A 16,500-nucleotide genomic window follows, 5' to 3' on the forward strand; every position below is an offset into this window, starting at 1 on the left:
AAAAAGGTGTTGTAAATGGCAGAGGTTCCAATATGTCTGGAAATATCTACCTGAGAAGGCTTTTAAAGTTTTTTTTAAACACTTGTGCAGTGAAAGGGGAGTGGTCAGTTCTCCCAGTTCAGCATTTTGATTTGGTTTTGGTTGGGTTTTAGCTGGGAACCCAGAGAAACAGCTGCTGGGAAAAGAAACAGCTCCATGCTGATTCTCTCGCTCTCGCTCTTGCTCTCGCTCTCGCTCTCACTCTCACTCTCACTCTCACACACTCTCTCTCTCTCCAATCACTCTCCTGTAAGAACCTGTATTTGAATTTACCTTGTTGCCAGGGGGTGTTTATGGGATGTTGCAGGTATTCGGAACAGCTCTTGGTTAGGTTGTTTTTATGTCAGTTGGGTTTTCAAATAGTTATGTTATTCTAAATTCAGATTTCTTTTGTTCATGTATAAATAAATTAAACCTGAGTGGTTGGGCAAACTGCATCACTCCTGAAATATCCACTTAGTCCTGCTTAAAACAACTAGAACAATGAGGGTCTGGGCTACTTTCTTGAAATATTTTGAGAGGGTCTGGCCTGGTCTATAACAGATTCCTGTTAAATCTTTCCCCTCTAACCTTAAATCTATGACCATTAGTTTTGGACTCCCTCACCTCAGGGAAAAGACCTTGTCTATTTACTTATGCATGCACCCCCATGATTTTAAAACCTCTATAAGGTCACCCCTTAGCCTCTGACACTCCACGGAAAATCGCCTCCGTCTATTCAGGCTCTGCCTATAGCTCAAACCCTCCAAATCTGGCAATGTCCTCGTAAATCTTTTCTGAACCCTTCCAAGTTTCACAACTTTCTTCCTATAGCAAGGAGACCAGAATTGCGTGCAGTATTCCAATAGTGGCCTAGCCAATGTCCTGTTCATCCGCAACATGACCTCACAACTCCTATACTCAATTTGCTGTCAGATAATCAAAAGTGTACCAAATGCCTTCCTCACTACCCTGTCCACCTGTGCCTCCACTTTCAAGGAACTATGAACCTGCACTCCAAGGTCTCTTTGTTAAGTAACACTCTCCAGGACCTCACCATTAATTGTATAAATCCTGCTCTGATTTGCCTTTCCAAAATGCAGTACCTCACATTTATCTAAATTAAACTCCATTTGCCAATTCTCAGCCCATTGGCCCATATGATCAAGATCCCGTTATCGCTTATACCAGATGATCCTATCCTAACCAGCAATAGGTTTAGCTCTCGCTTTAAGAAATTTGATGAATCAGAAGTCACTGTGGGACCTTGCACCCTGTTTCACAGATCCACTGTTCTCTGAGAAAATAACCATCTCCTAACATCTGAGCTGGATCTGTCTTTCCCAGCCCTCTCTTTATAATAGTGTTTGTTATGGCTAAGTACGTTAGTTGTTTCAGTGAACAGATCTTCTAGATTCCAGGCTAACAGACCTTTGTTTGGCAGGTTTGCACAGCATGGCCTATCCCAAGTTTCCCTGGGAGTAAGATTGGATTAAGTGAAGTTACCCAGAAGAATTTAAAGGTCAAGGTGAATGATACAGTTACTGTTGAACCACTGTTTGGTCCAGTATTACAGGCAGAAGAAATATATATTACTTTAAGGTTTGTATCTATTGATTCACTATCAGCTACTTGTAGAAATGTACTTGGGTAAAAGTTAACAGTATCTTGCTTGTATCCTAAGATCATAATTAAAGCAAAATATACTTTATCACCTGTTTGTATTATTGCTTCTAAGAAGTGATTATAGAATCTGCTTTTAGCTTTTTGGTGGTGACACTTAATGTCTTATAGAAAAGTGACACAATTAAATTAATTTATTTGATAAAATATCACACCAGGAACTGTATTCTACGCTGAAGAAATGTCAGGGACCATTTTCTATTTTTTTTGTCTATCTTTTATGACACCACTCTGGTGGACCTTTTGACCAAAACTGTGGGATAGGGATACCGCCATGAGCCCTAAAACTATGGTACTCAATCCTAACTCCAATTCCGACTGAAATTAATACTCTCGTGCTGTACTAGCTAAAATAACCAGAAACAGGAATAGGATTTTAGATCTAGATTAAATATATATAGTCGAGTAATTTAAACTTGATTTTTTAATGATGTTTTGATATGCAGTAGTTTATTAATTGAAATGACTATACTTTTATCCAGCATGTCATCTTAAATTATTTTAATTGGCAATTGATTATCTTGATTGCAGAGATCAAAATGATTTCTTCAATATAGAAGAATTATCAGACTACTTGTTGAGGAGTATGGGTAAGCTGGATTACTGAATACTACTTTGTGTACTTGCAAAACTTTTGTAAGGTGAACTTTGAATGCTACTCTTAAATGTTTATCTCCAAGCTCAGAATATCACTGTCATAGTGTGACACCTTCTTATTTTCAGGTCTGCATAATGATGAATTATAGGCAAGTTAATGATGCGTGTCCTTTTTCGGAACTGAATAATTGATCAGTCTTCATTGTATGACAAGTCCTTGCAGTCAATCAAGTTAGGAAAGTTATGTGATTGATTAAGGTTGATGTTCTGTAAATCCTGATTTGTACTTCAGCGGTCAATTTTTTTTCACTGCCAGCAGAGTTTTTAAAAATTTTCTTGGATTTAATACTTCGTGTTATTAGTACATATTGTTGAGTTTTCATTGAGACCCTGTAAAAGGTAACAAAAGGGGTAGAGTGTTTCACAATACAGTCATGGCACAAGATCAGAGATCTAACAAGGCTGGCTAATGCCACGCCAGTGATTTCTTCCAACTTGATTTCATTTTATATACTAGATAAATCATAGGATACAAAACTCCATTTGCTCGTATGTGCACAGGTTTGTAAATAGACAAGACGTTTTGGATATTTATTGTCAATTTTATGAGTATCTTTATTTTTACTTGGTTTCTTGCATAGATGGGAAGATAGTATTACCTGGCAACTTCCTGAACCTTGTACTTTATGGTCGCACGTTTCACTTGATACTGAAGAAGATAAAAGGAGTGGATGGTGCAGTGTTGGAGATGCCGTCGACTGTCTCACTCGGTGATTCACAACTGAATGTAGAATCTTTACTTGATGAATCAGTAGATGAGAAAACCGCAATGGATTTGTCCAGAGATTTCAGTGATTTGACCATAGATGATATCTCTGTCCAGAAAAACAATGCTACTCCTGATTCTCTTACTCCTCCAATGGGTTCTCAAAATATATCCATTGTAACCTACAACAGGATGGTGGACAATGAGAAAATGCCAGAATTGCACAATGATTCACTGTGCTCTTTAGCAAGTAACAATGAAAATATTGAAAAATCTGAATCTGTTCAGGAAAGTGAAAACCAGTGTGACCCCCCAGTAGAGAAGTTAATCTTGATGTCTGACAACTGCCTGAGAAGTAGCAGAGATACATTTTATCAAATTTCTTTGCTCACTCAAGTCAAGTTCATGCAGGAACAAAACAATGACGAGGAGAGGATGCAAGAATCCAATTCCAGAGTCACTTATGATATGATTGGAGGACTGGACAATCAGCTGAAGACTATTCGAGAAATTATCGAATTACCTTTGAAACAACCACAGCTGTTCAAATCCTATGGTATGATATCTAAAAGCATGGCTAAAGTTTTCCTGTTTTTTGAGATAAATGGTTTTCTTCTTAGTTCTTTCTTTTCTGACTTCAGAATCGCCCATAATGTGAGTCTGCTGAAAACTATCTGTCACTAGTGTATGATTTGAATTAACTTATCTTAAATATTAAGTCTATAGCTATATCACTCTAAACCTTCAAGTGGGTTATTAGATAAAGGCACTTGTGTCGTAGATGTAACCAGGTAGACACCAAGATTCCACATTTAATTTCTGATTGCTTCATTTTTTCAGATCAATTGATCCTTGTGCACTGGTTAGAGACATTTCTATGTTTACTTGTCATTCAGTAGGAAAAGTAAATGCGTGGACATCAGTCAAGGACAGAATTGGGGCTGTGATATCCTCCATTACTGTTAGTCTACGGCCATTCTGCATCTCTCCACAATGGAGAATGTATCAATTTTAATCTTCTTTATAGTTCTATAATCTGTGCTGTCATTCATTGGGAAGTTGAGCAGGTTGCAGTTCCACCTGGCCATCTGCAACCTGATATCTTATCATGAGCTACGTAGGAGACCAATGATATTGAATGTTGCATTAAGTCTTATCTGGAGAATGGTGGGCTGAATTGGCATTGAAGTATGCTAATTCACCAGTTTTTTTTTATGATCTTTTTAAGAATATCAAAGCTGAACCAAAGGTAGACCTGTCAGGAATTTTTGTTTTGGAACTACTGAATTATTCAGTATTCAATGTTACTTTAATCATTTTGATTTAAACATTTTTTTTAGAATGTGGCTCATTGTGGTGCCAAATGTTGGAGCACGCTCAAGAGACCAAACAACTTATTTTTCCTATTTCTTATGCTCCTGTTTGAATTACTTTTAATGTGTTTCTTTGTTAAACTCTTGGATTGATGCATTTATTAAATAGTGGTTAAATAGAAGTCGGTCTTCCCATCATCGTTCTCCTCTATTACAAACCTTATCTTCTACTCCGTTATCATTACAGATTAATATGGTAAGTAATTATTTGGACAAGCTTGGGTTTTGATTTTATTACACAGCCCTCGCTACACAAACTGGTCATTTATCTTAATAGGCTATACTAGTGTTTCTGTTTTTCAGTTATATTCCTTTCAAAATGAATCGTAGTGTTTGGTTTTGACTGCAGAACTTTCCTCAGAATGAATCTCGTCTATCTTACTTACTTAGTCGTCAATTTACTAAACCCTGTAATTGGCTTTGGTTTTGTTTTGTAACATCAAAGTAGTTTTTATTTTAAATAGATCCTCCTGGTTTGTTGATGATTCACAATTCTTATTACAACATTTCTGATATCAAAAATGAACAATGGTTAATGTAATGAACTAAATATGACTGAGGCTGAATATTTTTCTATGGGGAGGTAAAGCTGGCCAGGTATAATGCATACTTCCTAAATTTGAGAAACATTGGTCAATATGTAGGAGAAGGGCACCTGCTTATTGTCTTGATAAAGCAGAAGGGTTGGCAGTAGGACTCCCTAAAAAGAAAGTAAAAATTGTTTTTAAAGAAAAACAAGACTCTGAATGAAAGTACTACTGAGTATGGAACTTAGCCATACAAGTCAGGGAGGTTCAATTAGCTTAATTAACCTCGCAAAGAGCAAATCAAAATTAACTACTGTTCTAGTTCCTGATTGCTATTTGCTGAATTTTGTTAGAAAATACAAACTTATGCCACGAGAGAAGGGCAGGATTTCTGCTGCAAAACTTATACAGCTGATGAATCTCAACTACAGTTGACTTCCACTGTGTAGGCTCATGTGGATGAAGTGATCACAAATAATTGTTAGCAATTGTAAAATAATATTTCAATATCAATATGTTCAGAACGGGAAAAAATGAGGAATTGTTACTTTCAGGCATTAATTTATCAAGTAATATACAGTTTCTAGGTTATAATAGTCTATCCATTTTCCTGACCTTGCTGCATGATAGATGCATTGGATTTTAGATAAGTACATAGAACCTTCCAGCCATTTGTAGCTGTAGATCTGTTGCAGTGTTTATTTTCCACTAGCTCGTACCTCACCTGATGCTACCAACGTATCCTCCTAATTCCATCTACTCAAGTACTTAGAGTCATAGAGATGTACATCACAGACCAGACCCTTCGGTCCAACTTGCCCATGATATCCTAATCTAATCTCATCCCATTTGTCAGCACTTGGCCCATATCCCTGTCAACTCTTCCTATTCATATACCTATTCAGATATCTTTTAAATGTCAGTGTACCAGCCTCCACCACTTCCACTGGCAACTCATTAGGTCCCTTTTAAAATTTTCCCTCTCACTCTAAACCTATGCCCTTTAGTTCTGGATTCCTCCACCCCAGGGAAGAGACCTTGTCTATTAACCCATGTCCCTCATGATTTTATAAACCACTATAAGGTGACCCTCTCAGCCTCTTGACAATCCAGGGAAAACAGCTCCAGTCTATTTAGCCTCTCCCTATAGCTCTAATCCTCCAACCCGGGCAACATTCTTGTAAATCTTTTCTGAACTCTTTCAAGTTTCACAATATCATTCTGATAGGATGGGGATTAGAATTGTGCACAATATTCCAAAAGTGGCCTAACTAATGTCCTGTACAATTGCAACATGACCTTCCCAACTCTTATACACAATGTTCTAACCAATAAGGGAAAGCATACCAAACACCTTCACTATCCTATCTACCTGCGACTCCACTTTCAGGAAACTATGAACCTGCACTCCAAGGTCCCTTTGATCAGCAACACTCCCCAGAACCTTATTAAGTGTGTAAGTCCTACTCTGATTTGCCTTTCCAAAAATGCAGCACCTCACATTTATCTAAGCTCTACTTATCGAGGCTCTCCTTTAACTGTAACCACTCAACGTGGTAGTGAGTGTAACATTCTTATTATTGAGTAAATATTTTTTTCCTGAATTCAGAAAAATTTAAGATCTTTAGTGCCATGTAAAAGTGCTGCCTTGGCTTTACTATGCATTTTGTTTTTGTTGTGGTTTAGGAATTGCACCCCCTCGAGGAATTTTGCTGTTTGGACCTCCTGGTACTGGGAAAACTTTGATTGCCAGAGCTATAGCTAATGAAGTTGGAGCTCATGTTTCCGTCATCAATGGACCTGAAATTATGAGCAAGTAAATCAAATGATATATCATGATGCGATTGGAACCCATAGTTGAAACAACTTTGCCAAACATATTGTTATGAAGGTATAGGTGTGTACTGTACCTTTTAAGAGAGACTGGAAGCTGGCACAAACTTAGAGATGCATGGAGTGTGCTGAAAGAATTTAAAATGTAACATTTGACTGTGAAACCAATAGTGCAGATGAGTTGCCATGGAATAAAAACAAATTCAAATTCGGCCAATCTGTTTAAATTATGCCCCAATATACCAAATCCAATTGAATTTGAAATATAATGTCTTGATGACATCAAAACAATGAAATGATCCAATGTTTTGGGGTATAAGACTGGACATTTTGAACGGTTAGGGGGAGAACAACCAACAAGTATAGATTGCTAGCCAAATAGCTCTCTGAAAGGTACCTGTCAGTAAGAAAGGTTGTGCAGCAGCAGAAGAAGAGATGATCCAGGAAAACCCAGAGGAAAATTTCAGAGTAAAATTGACAAAGCTGACTTGTTTTGAAACGTGTTTTTTTTTATTTTGTAAATCTTAATTGGGTTTTTTTAATTGTGCCAGCATTGCAGAGGGGGAGGTAAAAGATAGGTTTAAGAGAAACGAGTTGTCAATACTGGTTTTAATGTTCTCTGTTTGACTTAAAGAGTAAAATTGTTAATTTTTACTTTCCATAGTGAAATCTGGGATAGTTATTTGCCTCTTGAAATTAAAGATTATGGCACAAGGTGAGCTTCTCTGTGTGTCAGGTTTAAATTAGTAAAAGGGTTTACCCCGTGGCATAACAGTATAAGTCAGTAAGGTAAATAGCAACCATTATGTTTACACAGCATCTTCAATGTAATATTTCACAGTGCAGTTCTTGGACATATTTTAAGACAAAACATACCACCAAGGTACATTGGAAGACAGTTGGTCTGATGTTAAAAAATTTGGTCAAAAAGGAATGTTTGAAGGAGTGGTTGAGGAGGCAAGTGAGATGGGGAGGTACAAAGAGGAAGTTCCATAATCTGGGGTCAACACAGCTGAAGGCCTATCCCCTAATGGTAAAGCGATTTGGAATTAGGGATGTTCAAGAGGGCTGAATTAGAGTGCAGTTAGTTTGGAGGGCAGGGAACTAGATATGATTGACGCGATAGGGAAGTGCTAGGTTATGTAAGGACTTGAAAAAAGGCTGAGAATTTTTAACCTGGAGCCAGTATAGGTCAGCAAGAGAAGGGGTGATGAGTTAGTGGCATTTGATATGAGTTGGAAGACCATCAACAGAGTTTTGATTACCTTCATGTTTATGGATGATAGATGTGAGACACCAGCCAGGATGACATCAGGAATATCAAATCTGGAGGGAAGAAAGGCATGAATAAATATTTCAGCAGCAGAGGAGATGAAACAGTATTGCCATTATGGGCAATTATGGAAGCAGAATTATTCAGTCTTAATCACAGTGTGGTTATCTAGTTGCAAGTTCATCTTTAACTTGCAGAAAAGAAAAAGTGCTGGGGGTTGCCATGGCATAAAAGTGAGCAGTCTTAGCAGATGGGAGCTGGACCTGCTCATGCTTATGTGGTCCAGCCAGATATATAATTGTTTAGCCACTCAAGTTCCTGTGTCTTGAACTTAACAAATTCAGAAATGATGACCATGGGAATGGCCTGTCTGAAGAGAGAGAGTACTGGTTTTAATGCGCATCAAAGGTGGAGGTGAGCGTGTGGTTTAGCAGATGAGACGCTGAAGAAATATTGTGTTAAACAGGGAGCCACAGACGTAATGATTGGGAATTTGAGAGTACACTTTTGGTGAACTTGGGAAAAGTGTTATTTTCTCTGAAACATCGATTCTCCTGCTGCTCGGATGCTGCCTGACCTGTGTTTTCCCAGCAACACACTCTCGACTATGGATGGATTCAGAACGAAATAAGATTTGTAGGGGAAATTGGCATGTGGGTAGAGCATGTTGCAAAGGTGTGATTAGGGAAGGCTTTATCAGCAATTGATATTATGGGGAAATTAAGGCCATGTGAGATGCAAGAAATTCATGGTCATGAGCAGTTTGGAAGTTTACGTGAGATCCAGAAAGAGTTGGAACTTAATGATTTTACAGGACTGAGAACATGATGAATTGAGGGAGAGATTAAAATCACCTATGATGCGAAGCCACTCAGTGCAAAGATTGATGAGAAATACATTTTGGGGTGGAAAAAAAATGATCTGGCATTGCCAGTTTATTGAAAAATTGCGTGTTTGCGCATTTGGTGATTGCTTACCAATACTGAAACAGCGAATTGTTTTGAGGCAGAGTGGAAGGAACTTTAGGTGGTTAGTTCTGGGAGTATTTGTACCCGACGCTGGTTGAAAAAATGTGAGGAAAATTTCTCTTTGGCAGCTATCAGTCCTGGTGAACATTTCTGAATTTTTAAATGATTCAGCATGTTGATATTTTTTAGAATCTATTTTGCAGATAGTGATGCCGACCACAGAGTAGAAATGCTAATAAGATGTGTTTCCATGTTTTTGATTATTCATCTTTCTCTTTGACACTGAAATTTTAAGTGTTGAGTGCTATTTTAGTCTATATGTTGCTAAATATCTGCCTTTGTTTCAGGTACTTTGGAGAAAGTGAAGCAAGATTGAGACGCATCTTTGCAGAAGCAACTCAATGGTACCTCTGGGGAAGAAATGCAAAATACTGTAATTAACATGAAGGATTAGAAGGACACAGAAATCTATCTGACCCATTTTGATTTTGCCATGTCTTTGCTACAGCAATCCAAAACTATTCCTATTGCTCTACTTATTTCCTATAGCTCCATTATTTCTTCTTCACATACTTTTTTTTTCTTAAAAGATGAAATGACCTTTGTCTCAACAATTTGGTGATAGAACATTGCATGATCCAATAACTCTATAGCAAAATTTCTCATAATCCCTCTCCTGACTCTTAGAAATGATATTAAATTGAATACTCCTTGTCACTGAATCTAGAGAGGAATCAGTTTTTTCACAGTACAAAAATCTTGAGGAATTTTACACATCTCTGATAAATCATTTTAGATTTTTATGCTCCAGTGACTATAGTTCCAAAACCAGAGATCTCTTTATTACTGTATGTATCATATTCCTCTGATTGTTCAGGTGGATTATTGTTTACATTCACTGGTTTTATTAGGATACTCAAAATTGCACTTGGTGCTCTAATTGTGGCATAACAAATGGTTTGTACAATGTTACTTTAATTTCTATGGTGCTGTATGGGAAATTGACAGTGGCCATTCACTTCAATCAACTATAAATTGAGTTTTTTATTTTCCCATTTGTCTAGTATGAAACATACAGCAGGTAATCTGGAAACTCCATAATCCTTTTCTGTTGATGCATCATTAAACCAAGATACGTATGAATTCCTTTGGCTGGTAATGTGCCCTTATGTAATTAGGTATTCATTCAACTTAACGCTGTCTGTAGTCCAAATGCAAAAACATTGCATTCCTTGTGGCAGCCACCTTAACCAAACACCTGGTTTGTATTCAATTTTTGAACTTGTTAAAAAGTTGTTTTTATTACTTTACAGGATGTGGACATTGCTGGCTGGCCAGTATTTGTTATCCATCCTTAGTTGTCCTAATTGACTGGTAGTTCGTAATATACTGGGCACTTCACATGATACTTCACATTATCTGTTTCCTTTGTGAAGACAGACAATGCAAGTTTCTCATTTATTTCTTTTTCCATGTCTTTTGCCTCCAAAATGAGGATTTCCCTTGTTAACTATACTTCACATGTTTGAGATATACTCAAACATTCAAGTTAATGATCTTCATTAATCTTTTACAGTAATCTCCTCCACCCCAAATTAACTTTCTAGATTTCTACCTGTACATTTTGTACTAATCCATATTAATTGATTCTTAGCTGATAATATGTAATAAGCCTTTTTTGTATTTTACCTTTTATTTTTATTTTCTCCCAAGGTTTATATTTTTGGATACCATTCCCTTTTTCTTTAAAGGGAGATGCCTAATTTGTAAATTAATTATCTTTCCTCCGAATATCCTCTTTAGCTACTGCTTTCACGTTTTGTCTTTTTAATGATTTTCAAACTCTTGGTTTCAACTTCTATCTTCTGATTACTGTTTGCTCAATGATCTCGAACATTGCAGTATAACCATGAAATTCCCAACTTGATCTTGAATACCTGGCAACATTTCCTACACACATGGTTATCTGGGACTCCTGAAATATGCTGGAGCTCCTAAACTGAACAGGAAATGCATAGGGCAAGTCCCAGCTGGTGTTGAATCTGTTGTCTCAATTGTTGAGACTTTGATCATGAAAACACTTTGCGCTGAAAATGTTTATTTGAAAATAATGAACAATACTTTTCAGAAAAAGAGCAACTGACATCCAAGACTGAATCACTGACCTATTAACTAAAAGCGTTAAACGTAAACTGTATTTGTCAGATAAAAAACAATTGGAAACTAGCAGAAAGTGAATTTGAATAAATTTTAAATTTAAAACACAAATTAAAATTCATATCCATGCAATAATCTCTTACTTTCTAGATTGTTAGGACAAGAACGTGTTAGAACTTTGAACATGGAAAAGATTTGTTTCCATCAGATTTGCTATGTCGTTCTTCACAGATTGTAACACTATCCTTGAATTGTGACTTGTATTGAATGACATATCTCTTTTTTTTTTCCAGTCAGCCCTCCATAATATTCATTGATGAGCTTGATGCTATGTGCCCAAAGCGGGAAGGAGCTCACCATGAAGTTGAGAAACGAGTGGTAGCATCATTGCTCACACTAATGGATGGAATTGGCTCGGTGAGTAAGCAGTTAGAGCTAAAAATGGTTTGTTTGTTCACAGATATTTTGTCAAGAGTATTGTAGTTGATTGGTCTAAGATCTTGCAGTTTTGACTGTCTGATTTCTGTGTTAGATTGTTTTCACATTTATTCCATTCTTGGGTGAGAATGTGCCTCTCGTCGATGGCTCATCTTTTATTGCACCTGTTTTGTCATTAGCTATTACGTTTTTACATCAACTTTTATTCTAAAAGGGCATCTCACTAAGTCACTATAACTGAATTATAGATCTTTTTCGCAAGTGTAATGTTACAACATCGGGTAAACCCTCCTAAATTTAAAACCAGCAACACAGAACAGGTTAATCCCGTACAGTAATTTGTAAAAATTCAAGTGGCCAAGAACTATTTAAAGTAAAAATTAAGGACTTTATTTCTTAAAGTATAACAAAGAATAATTAAATAACAACTATTTACAATTCCTTCCTCTAACCTAGATTATACCTTCCCTTCTATAATACTAGTCCAATAAAACTCCCAATTAAGATTTACAAAACCACACTTCTTATCTCAAAACCAAGTAGCTTTCGCTCTTCTATTCGGATCTTCCTGTGTCGTCTTTTCTTCTTCTTAGGAATTTCTGCATAACAGGTTACTGATCGAAAAGGTACTTTTAAGAGAGCTATTTTCAAGCAGTCTGTTACATGCTGGGCTTGTCAGTTCTCCTCTCAACTGTTCAATCTTCCCCCGAAGTATCAGATTGTCATTAGCTTTGAAGATTGTCAATATGCTAACTTCAGACTGGATTGAAGTTTGATATTTTTCAGGGTATAATTTAAACTGATTGGCTGAATTCAAATTTGTTTTTGTCTTCAGACAACAAGCTAATAGAATTGTTTGAGCAAGTGTTACATTGTTGCCTTATTGAGAATATTTGGTGCTGTATCCCGTAGTTCTGCTGCTTTTAACTCTCTTAAAGTACACCCACATCTTCATAACAGTATTCATCGTTATTTTTCATGTTTTCATGTTTAAATTTTACTTATGGGTTCCCTGAGCTAGGATCTTGTGTGGTGGAGTGGGCAGAAGCTAATCAGCTAAAACTCTAGGACAGAGACTTGGAGGTTTGAGACAGTAGCCTGATCACAACTTTTTTTTTTCTCTCTGCAATCCACATTAGAAAGCTGTTATCTTCTGTGTTGTTTCATCACAGCTATTTGCAACTGAATGTGGGTTCTCTGAGCACTGATAACTTAAACTTGTGCACTGGTACTTCAGTACATTTTTCTGCCACTGTGAACACATGGCTGTGGGTTCACAGGAAGATGTCTTTTTTTGTGAAAGTGCTTGTGAAATAGCCTTTATTAGGAAAGAGTAAAAAATAATCTTATCACAGTTTCCATAAAGTTGTATCTCTGAAACACAATATCCATGTTGGAGGGAATAGTGAAAAATGTAACATCAATCAAGTATTATTGTAAGTCCAGGTTTGTTTCACTTTTTTTAAGCACTGTTGATTGATATGATTTCTTAGGATCTTATGTGGATTCAATAATATTGTACCATAAGAACTAATTGCCTGCTGTTGAATAGATTCATGATTTTAATGTGCATGTTTCATAAAATAATGAATCTTGGTTTAAGTCATTTCTCAGCGCCCAGCATATTTGCTGGAATTGCCATGTCTCCTACATTGCAACGGCGATTACACTACAAAACAAAAGTATCTATTTGACCGTGAAGTACTTTGAGACCTCTGCTGTCATAAAAATCGAAATATAAAAGCTTTCTTCTTTCCTTTCTTCTCTAAACAAGGAACATAAATCATGCCCTCATCAGTTCAGCAGTTTACAACATTCTATACCATTTATTCAATCCTTGAAAGCACCTGTCACCACTAACCACCACTGTCCATTTACAAGTATGACTGCTGGAGAGCTTGAATAAATAATGGACTAAGAATCAGAACAGTGGAGTAATCACTAAAGAGCACAAAAGTGCTCACTGTTGTAGCTATGGTATTGAATTCTTGTGGTGGGTAGGGTATTTAGGATTGTGCTAACTAGTTTGCAGTGCTAATAGCAGATATATAGCAGGTGTCGTCACTAAAACAGTCTCTCCTCCTGCTATTATTGGTTCCTTCCTTGCTGCATTTGTCCTCCTCCTCCAAGTGCTGTGTCAATGTATGTCATTGTATTATGAAATTTCAGAGTAATGCAACTGATTACTATGATCTTAGAGACCTATCTAGGCTCGATACAGCATCTTCTTTGAGATTTGAAGGGATCGGAACCATATTTCAAAATGCTCCATAATGATTTTGATTATATGCACGTCACTCTGTGTTCAGTGGTTATTTGATACCTTAAGAGCCAAATATCGAGGGATCTCTCAGGAAGTATTCTCAAATTGTTTTACAGCATAAAATGTTGAGGCTACACCAGCCTTTAAAATGTAGAATCTTGCCAGGGAAACCAACATTATTGCACAGTGATGCTCACAGATTATCTGCATGTTATGGATTCACTGTTAGGCTGTTGTGCTCACCAGCCATTTATGGACACTTAGATTATGCTCTGCACTTCTGGGAGTAATAGAGTCATAGAGATATACAGCATGGAAACAGACCCTTTGGGCCAACTTGCCCTTGCCGACCAATATCATAAATAAATCTAGTCCCATTTGCAAGCATTTGGCCCATATCCCTCCTTAAACCCTTCCTAGTCCTTCAGACAAAGTCTGCTGTCTGCTTATACTGCTGATTATTGTTTATGGAAACAATGATGCTGGATCAAGCAACTGTATGCGCCACTTGCTTCATTTGTCTTTGTGTTGAGAATTAATTGACCATTGTAGATGTTCCCTTCTGGTCTGTTGTTATTAGCCTGGGTATAAATGCTAAATATTGTTGGTATCTTAGCAACCATTTGTCAGTCTTGTCTCGAGGAGAGTTTGGTTTTGGAGGTGGTTCATGTCCTAGGTTGGGTTAAACTGTTCCACAGCCTCTCTTGCCAAGTATATTTTATGAATTCTCAGTTCTTCAGCTAGATCCAGATTAAGTATGTCTCTTTTATATGTATTTGTAAGTACATATTGGGTTCTCCGGTAGTGGTGGCCGCAAGCTGACTTCACTTGCACTGTCACCTACTTGGCATCCCTTCTGTCTTCCCACTTTTGTTGTAAACAACACAAATGTTGTGTGTTTGTTAGATCTAAATTGCAGTTAGCAATGGCAGTGCCAAATTTCCTTGTACAAGTGCTATGAGTAATAAAGTAGGAGCAAAAAAAAATACTCTACAGACAGCCGCAAGTCCAAGAGATAGAGGGCAGATCCCCTCTAAACGGCCATTTCTTCTTTACTATGAAAGCATGAGTATTGAATGTGAAACTCTTGAAATGAGAAATTGCATGCATTTTCATCTGGCCTTCATTTGTAATATAACAATTTTAATTTTATTGTATTTACAATTTTAATTCAGTTTTCTTCTATGTTTGGTGAGAATGCCAAAGAGTCATAGAAACAGACCCTTCAGTCCAACTCGTCCTTGCTGACCAGATAGCCCAACACAATCTAGTCCCACCTGCTAGCACCTGGGCCATATCCCTCCAAACCTTCCTATTCATATACCCATCCAGGTGCCTCTTAAATGTTGCAATTGTACCAGCCTCCACCACATTTTCTGGCAGCTCATTCCATATACATACTACCCTCTGAGTAAAAATATGGCCTCTTGGGTCTCTTTTATATCTTTCCCCTCTCACCCTAAACCTATGCCCTCTAGTTCTGGACTCCCCACCCCAGGTAAAAAACTTTGTCAATTTATCCTATCCATGCCCTTCATGATTTTGTAAACCTCTACAAGGTCACCCCTCAGCCTCTGATGCTCCAGGGAAAGCAGCCCAACCTCTCTCTATAGCTCAAATCCTCAACCCTGGCAATATCCTTGTAAATCTTTTCTGAACTCTTTCAAGTTTCACAACATCTTTCTGATAGGAAGGAGACCAGAATTGCATGCAATATTCCACAGTGGCCTAACCAATGTCCTGTACAGCCGCAACATGACCTCCCAACTCCTGTACTCAATACTTTGACCAACAAAAGAAAGCATACCAAAAGAAAGCATACCACCTTCACTATCCTATCTTCCTGTGACTCCACTTTCAAGGAGCTATGAACCTACACTCCAAGGTCTCTTTGTTCAGCAACACTCCAGAGGACCTTACCATTAAGTGTAAAGGCCCTGCTAAGACTTGCTTTCCCAAAATGCAGCACCTCACTTTATCTAAATTAAACTCCATCTGCCACTTCTCAGCTCATTGGCCCATCTGATCAAGATCCCGTTGTAATCTGAGATAACCTTCTTCACTGTCCACCACACCTTCAATTTTGGTGTCATCAGCAAACTTACTAACTATACCTCTTATGCCCACATCCAAATCATTTATATAAATGATGAAACGTAGTGGACCCAGCACCGATTCTTGTGGCACTCCACTGGTCACAGGCCTCCAGTCTGAAAAAACAACCCTCCACTACCACCCTCCGTCTTCTACCATTGAGCCAGTTCTGTATCCAAATGGCTAGTTCTCCCTGTATTCCATGAGATCTAACCTTGATAACCAGTCTCCCATGGGGAACCTTGTCGAATGCCTTACTGAAGTCTATATAGATCACATCTATTGCTCTGCCCTCATCAATCCTCTTTGTTACTTCTTCAAAAAACTCAATCAAATTTGTGCGATATGATTTCCCACGCACAAAGCCATGTTGACTATCCCTAATCAGTCCTTGCCTTTCCAAATACATGTACACCCTGTCCCTCAGGATACCCTCCAACATCTTGCCCACCACTGACGTCCGACTCACTGATCTATAATTCCCTGGCTTATCCTTACCACTTTTTTTAA

General features: G+C 37.6%; 1 protein-coding gene across 6 annotated transcripts in view; it reads left to right on the forward strand.

The window, feature by feature from the left end:
• The window catches only part of spata5 (spermatogenesis associated 5), a 436,625-nt gene that overhangs the window by 26,313 nt on the left and 393,812 nt on the right, over positions 1–16,500 (forward strand). For all 6 annotated transcript variants that reach the window (XM_043674060.1, XM_043674061.1, XM_043674062.1 and 3 more), the window contains exons 3-8: positions 1,463–1,620; positions 2,233–2,291; positions 2,940–3,620; positions 6,651–6,780; positions 9,386–9,442; positions 11,489–11,612. In XM_043674060.1, the coding sequence (XP_043529995.1) occupies positions 1,463–1,620; positions 2,233–2,291; positions 2,940–3,620; positions 6,651–6,780; positions 9,386–9,442; positions 11,489–11,612 (1,209 nt within the window). The remainder of the gene's footprint in view (positions 1–1,462; positions 1,621–2,232; positions 2,292–2,939; positions 3,621–6,650; positions 6,781–9,385; positions 9,443–11,488; positions 11,613–16,500) is intronic.

This window comes from Chiloscyllium plagiosum, chromosome 32, assembly GCF_004010195.1.
Source record: "Chiloscyllium plagiosum isolate BGI_BamShark_2017 chromosome 32, ASM401019v2, whole genome shotgun sequence".
In the NCBI taxonomy this organism is placed as follows: Eukaryota; Metazoa; Chordata; class Chondrichthyes; order Orectolobiformes; family Hemiscylliidae; genus Chiloscyllium; species Chiloscyllium plagiosum.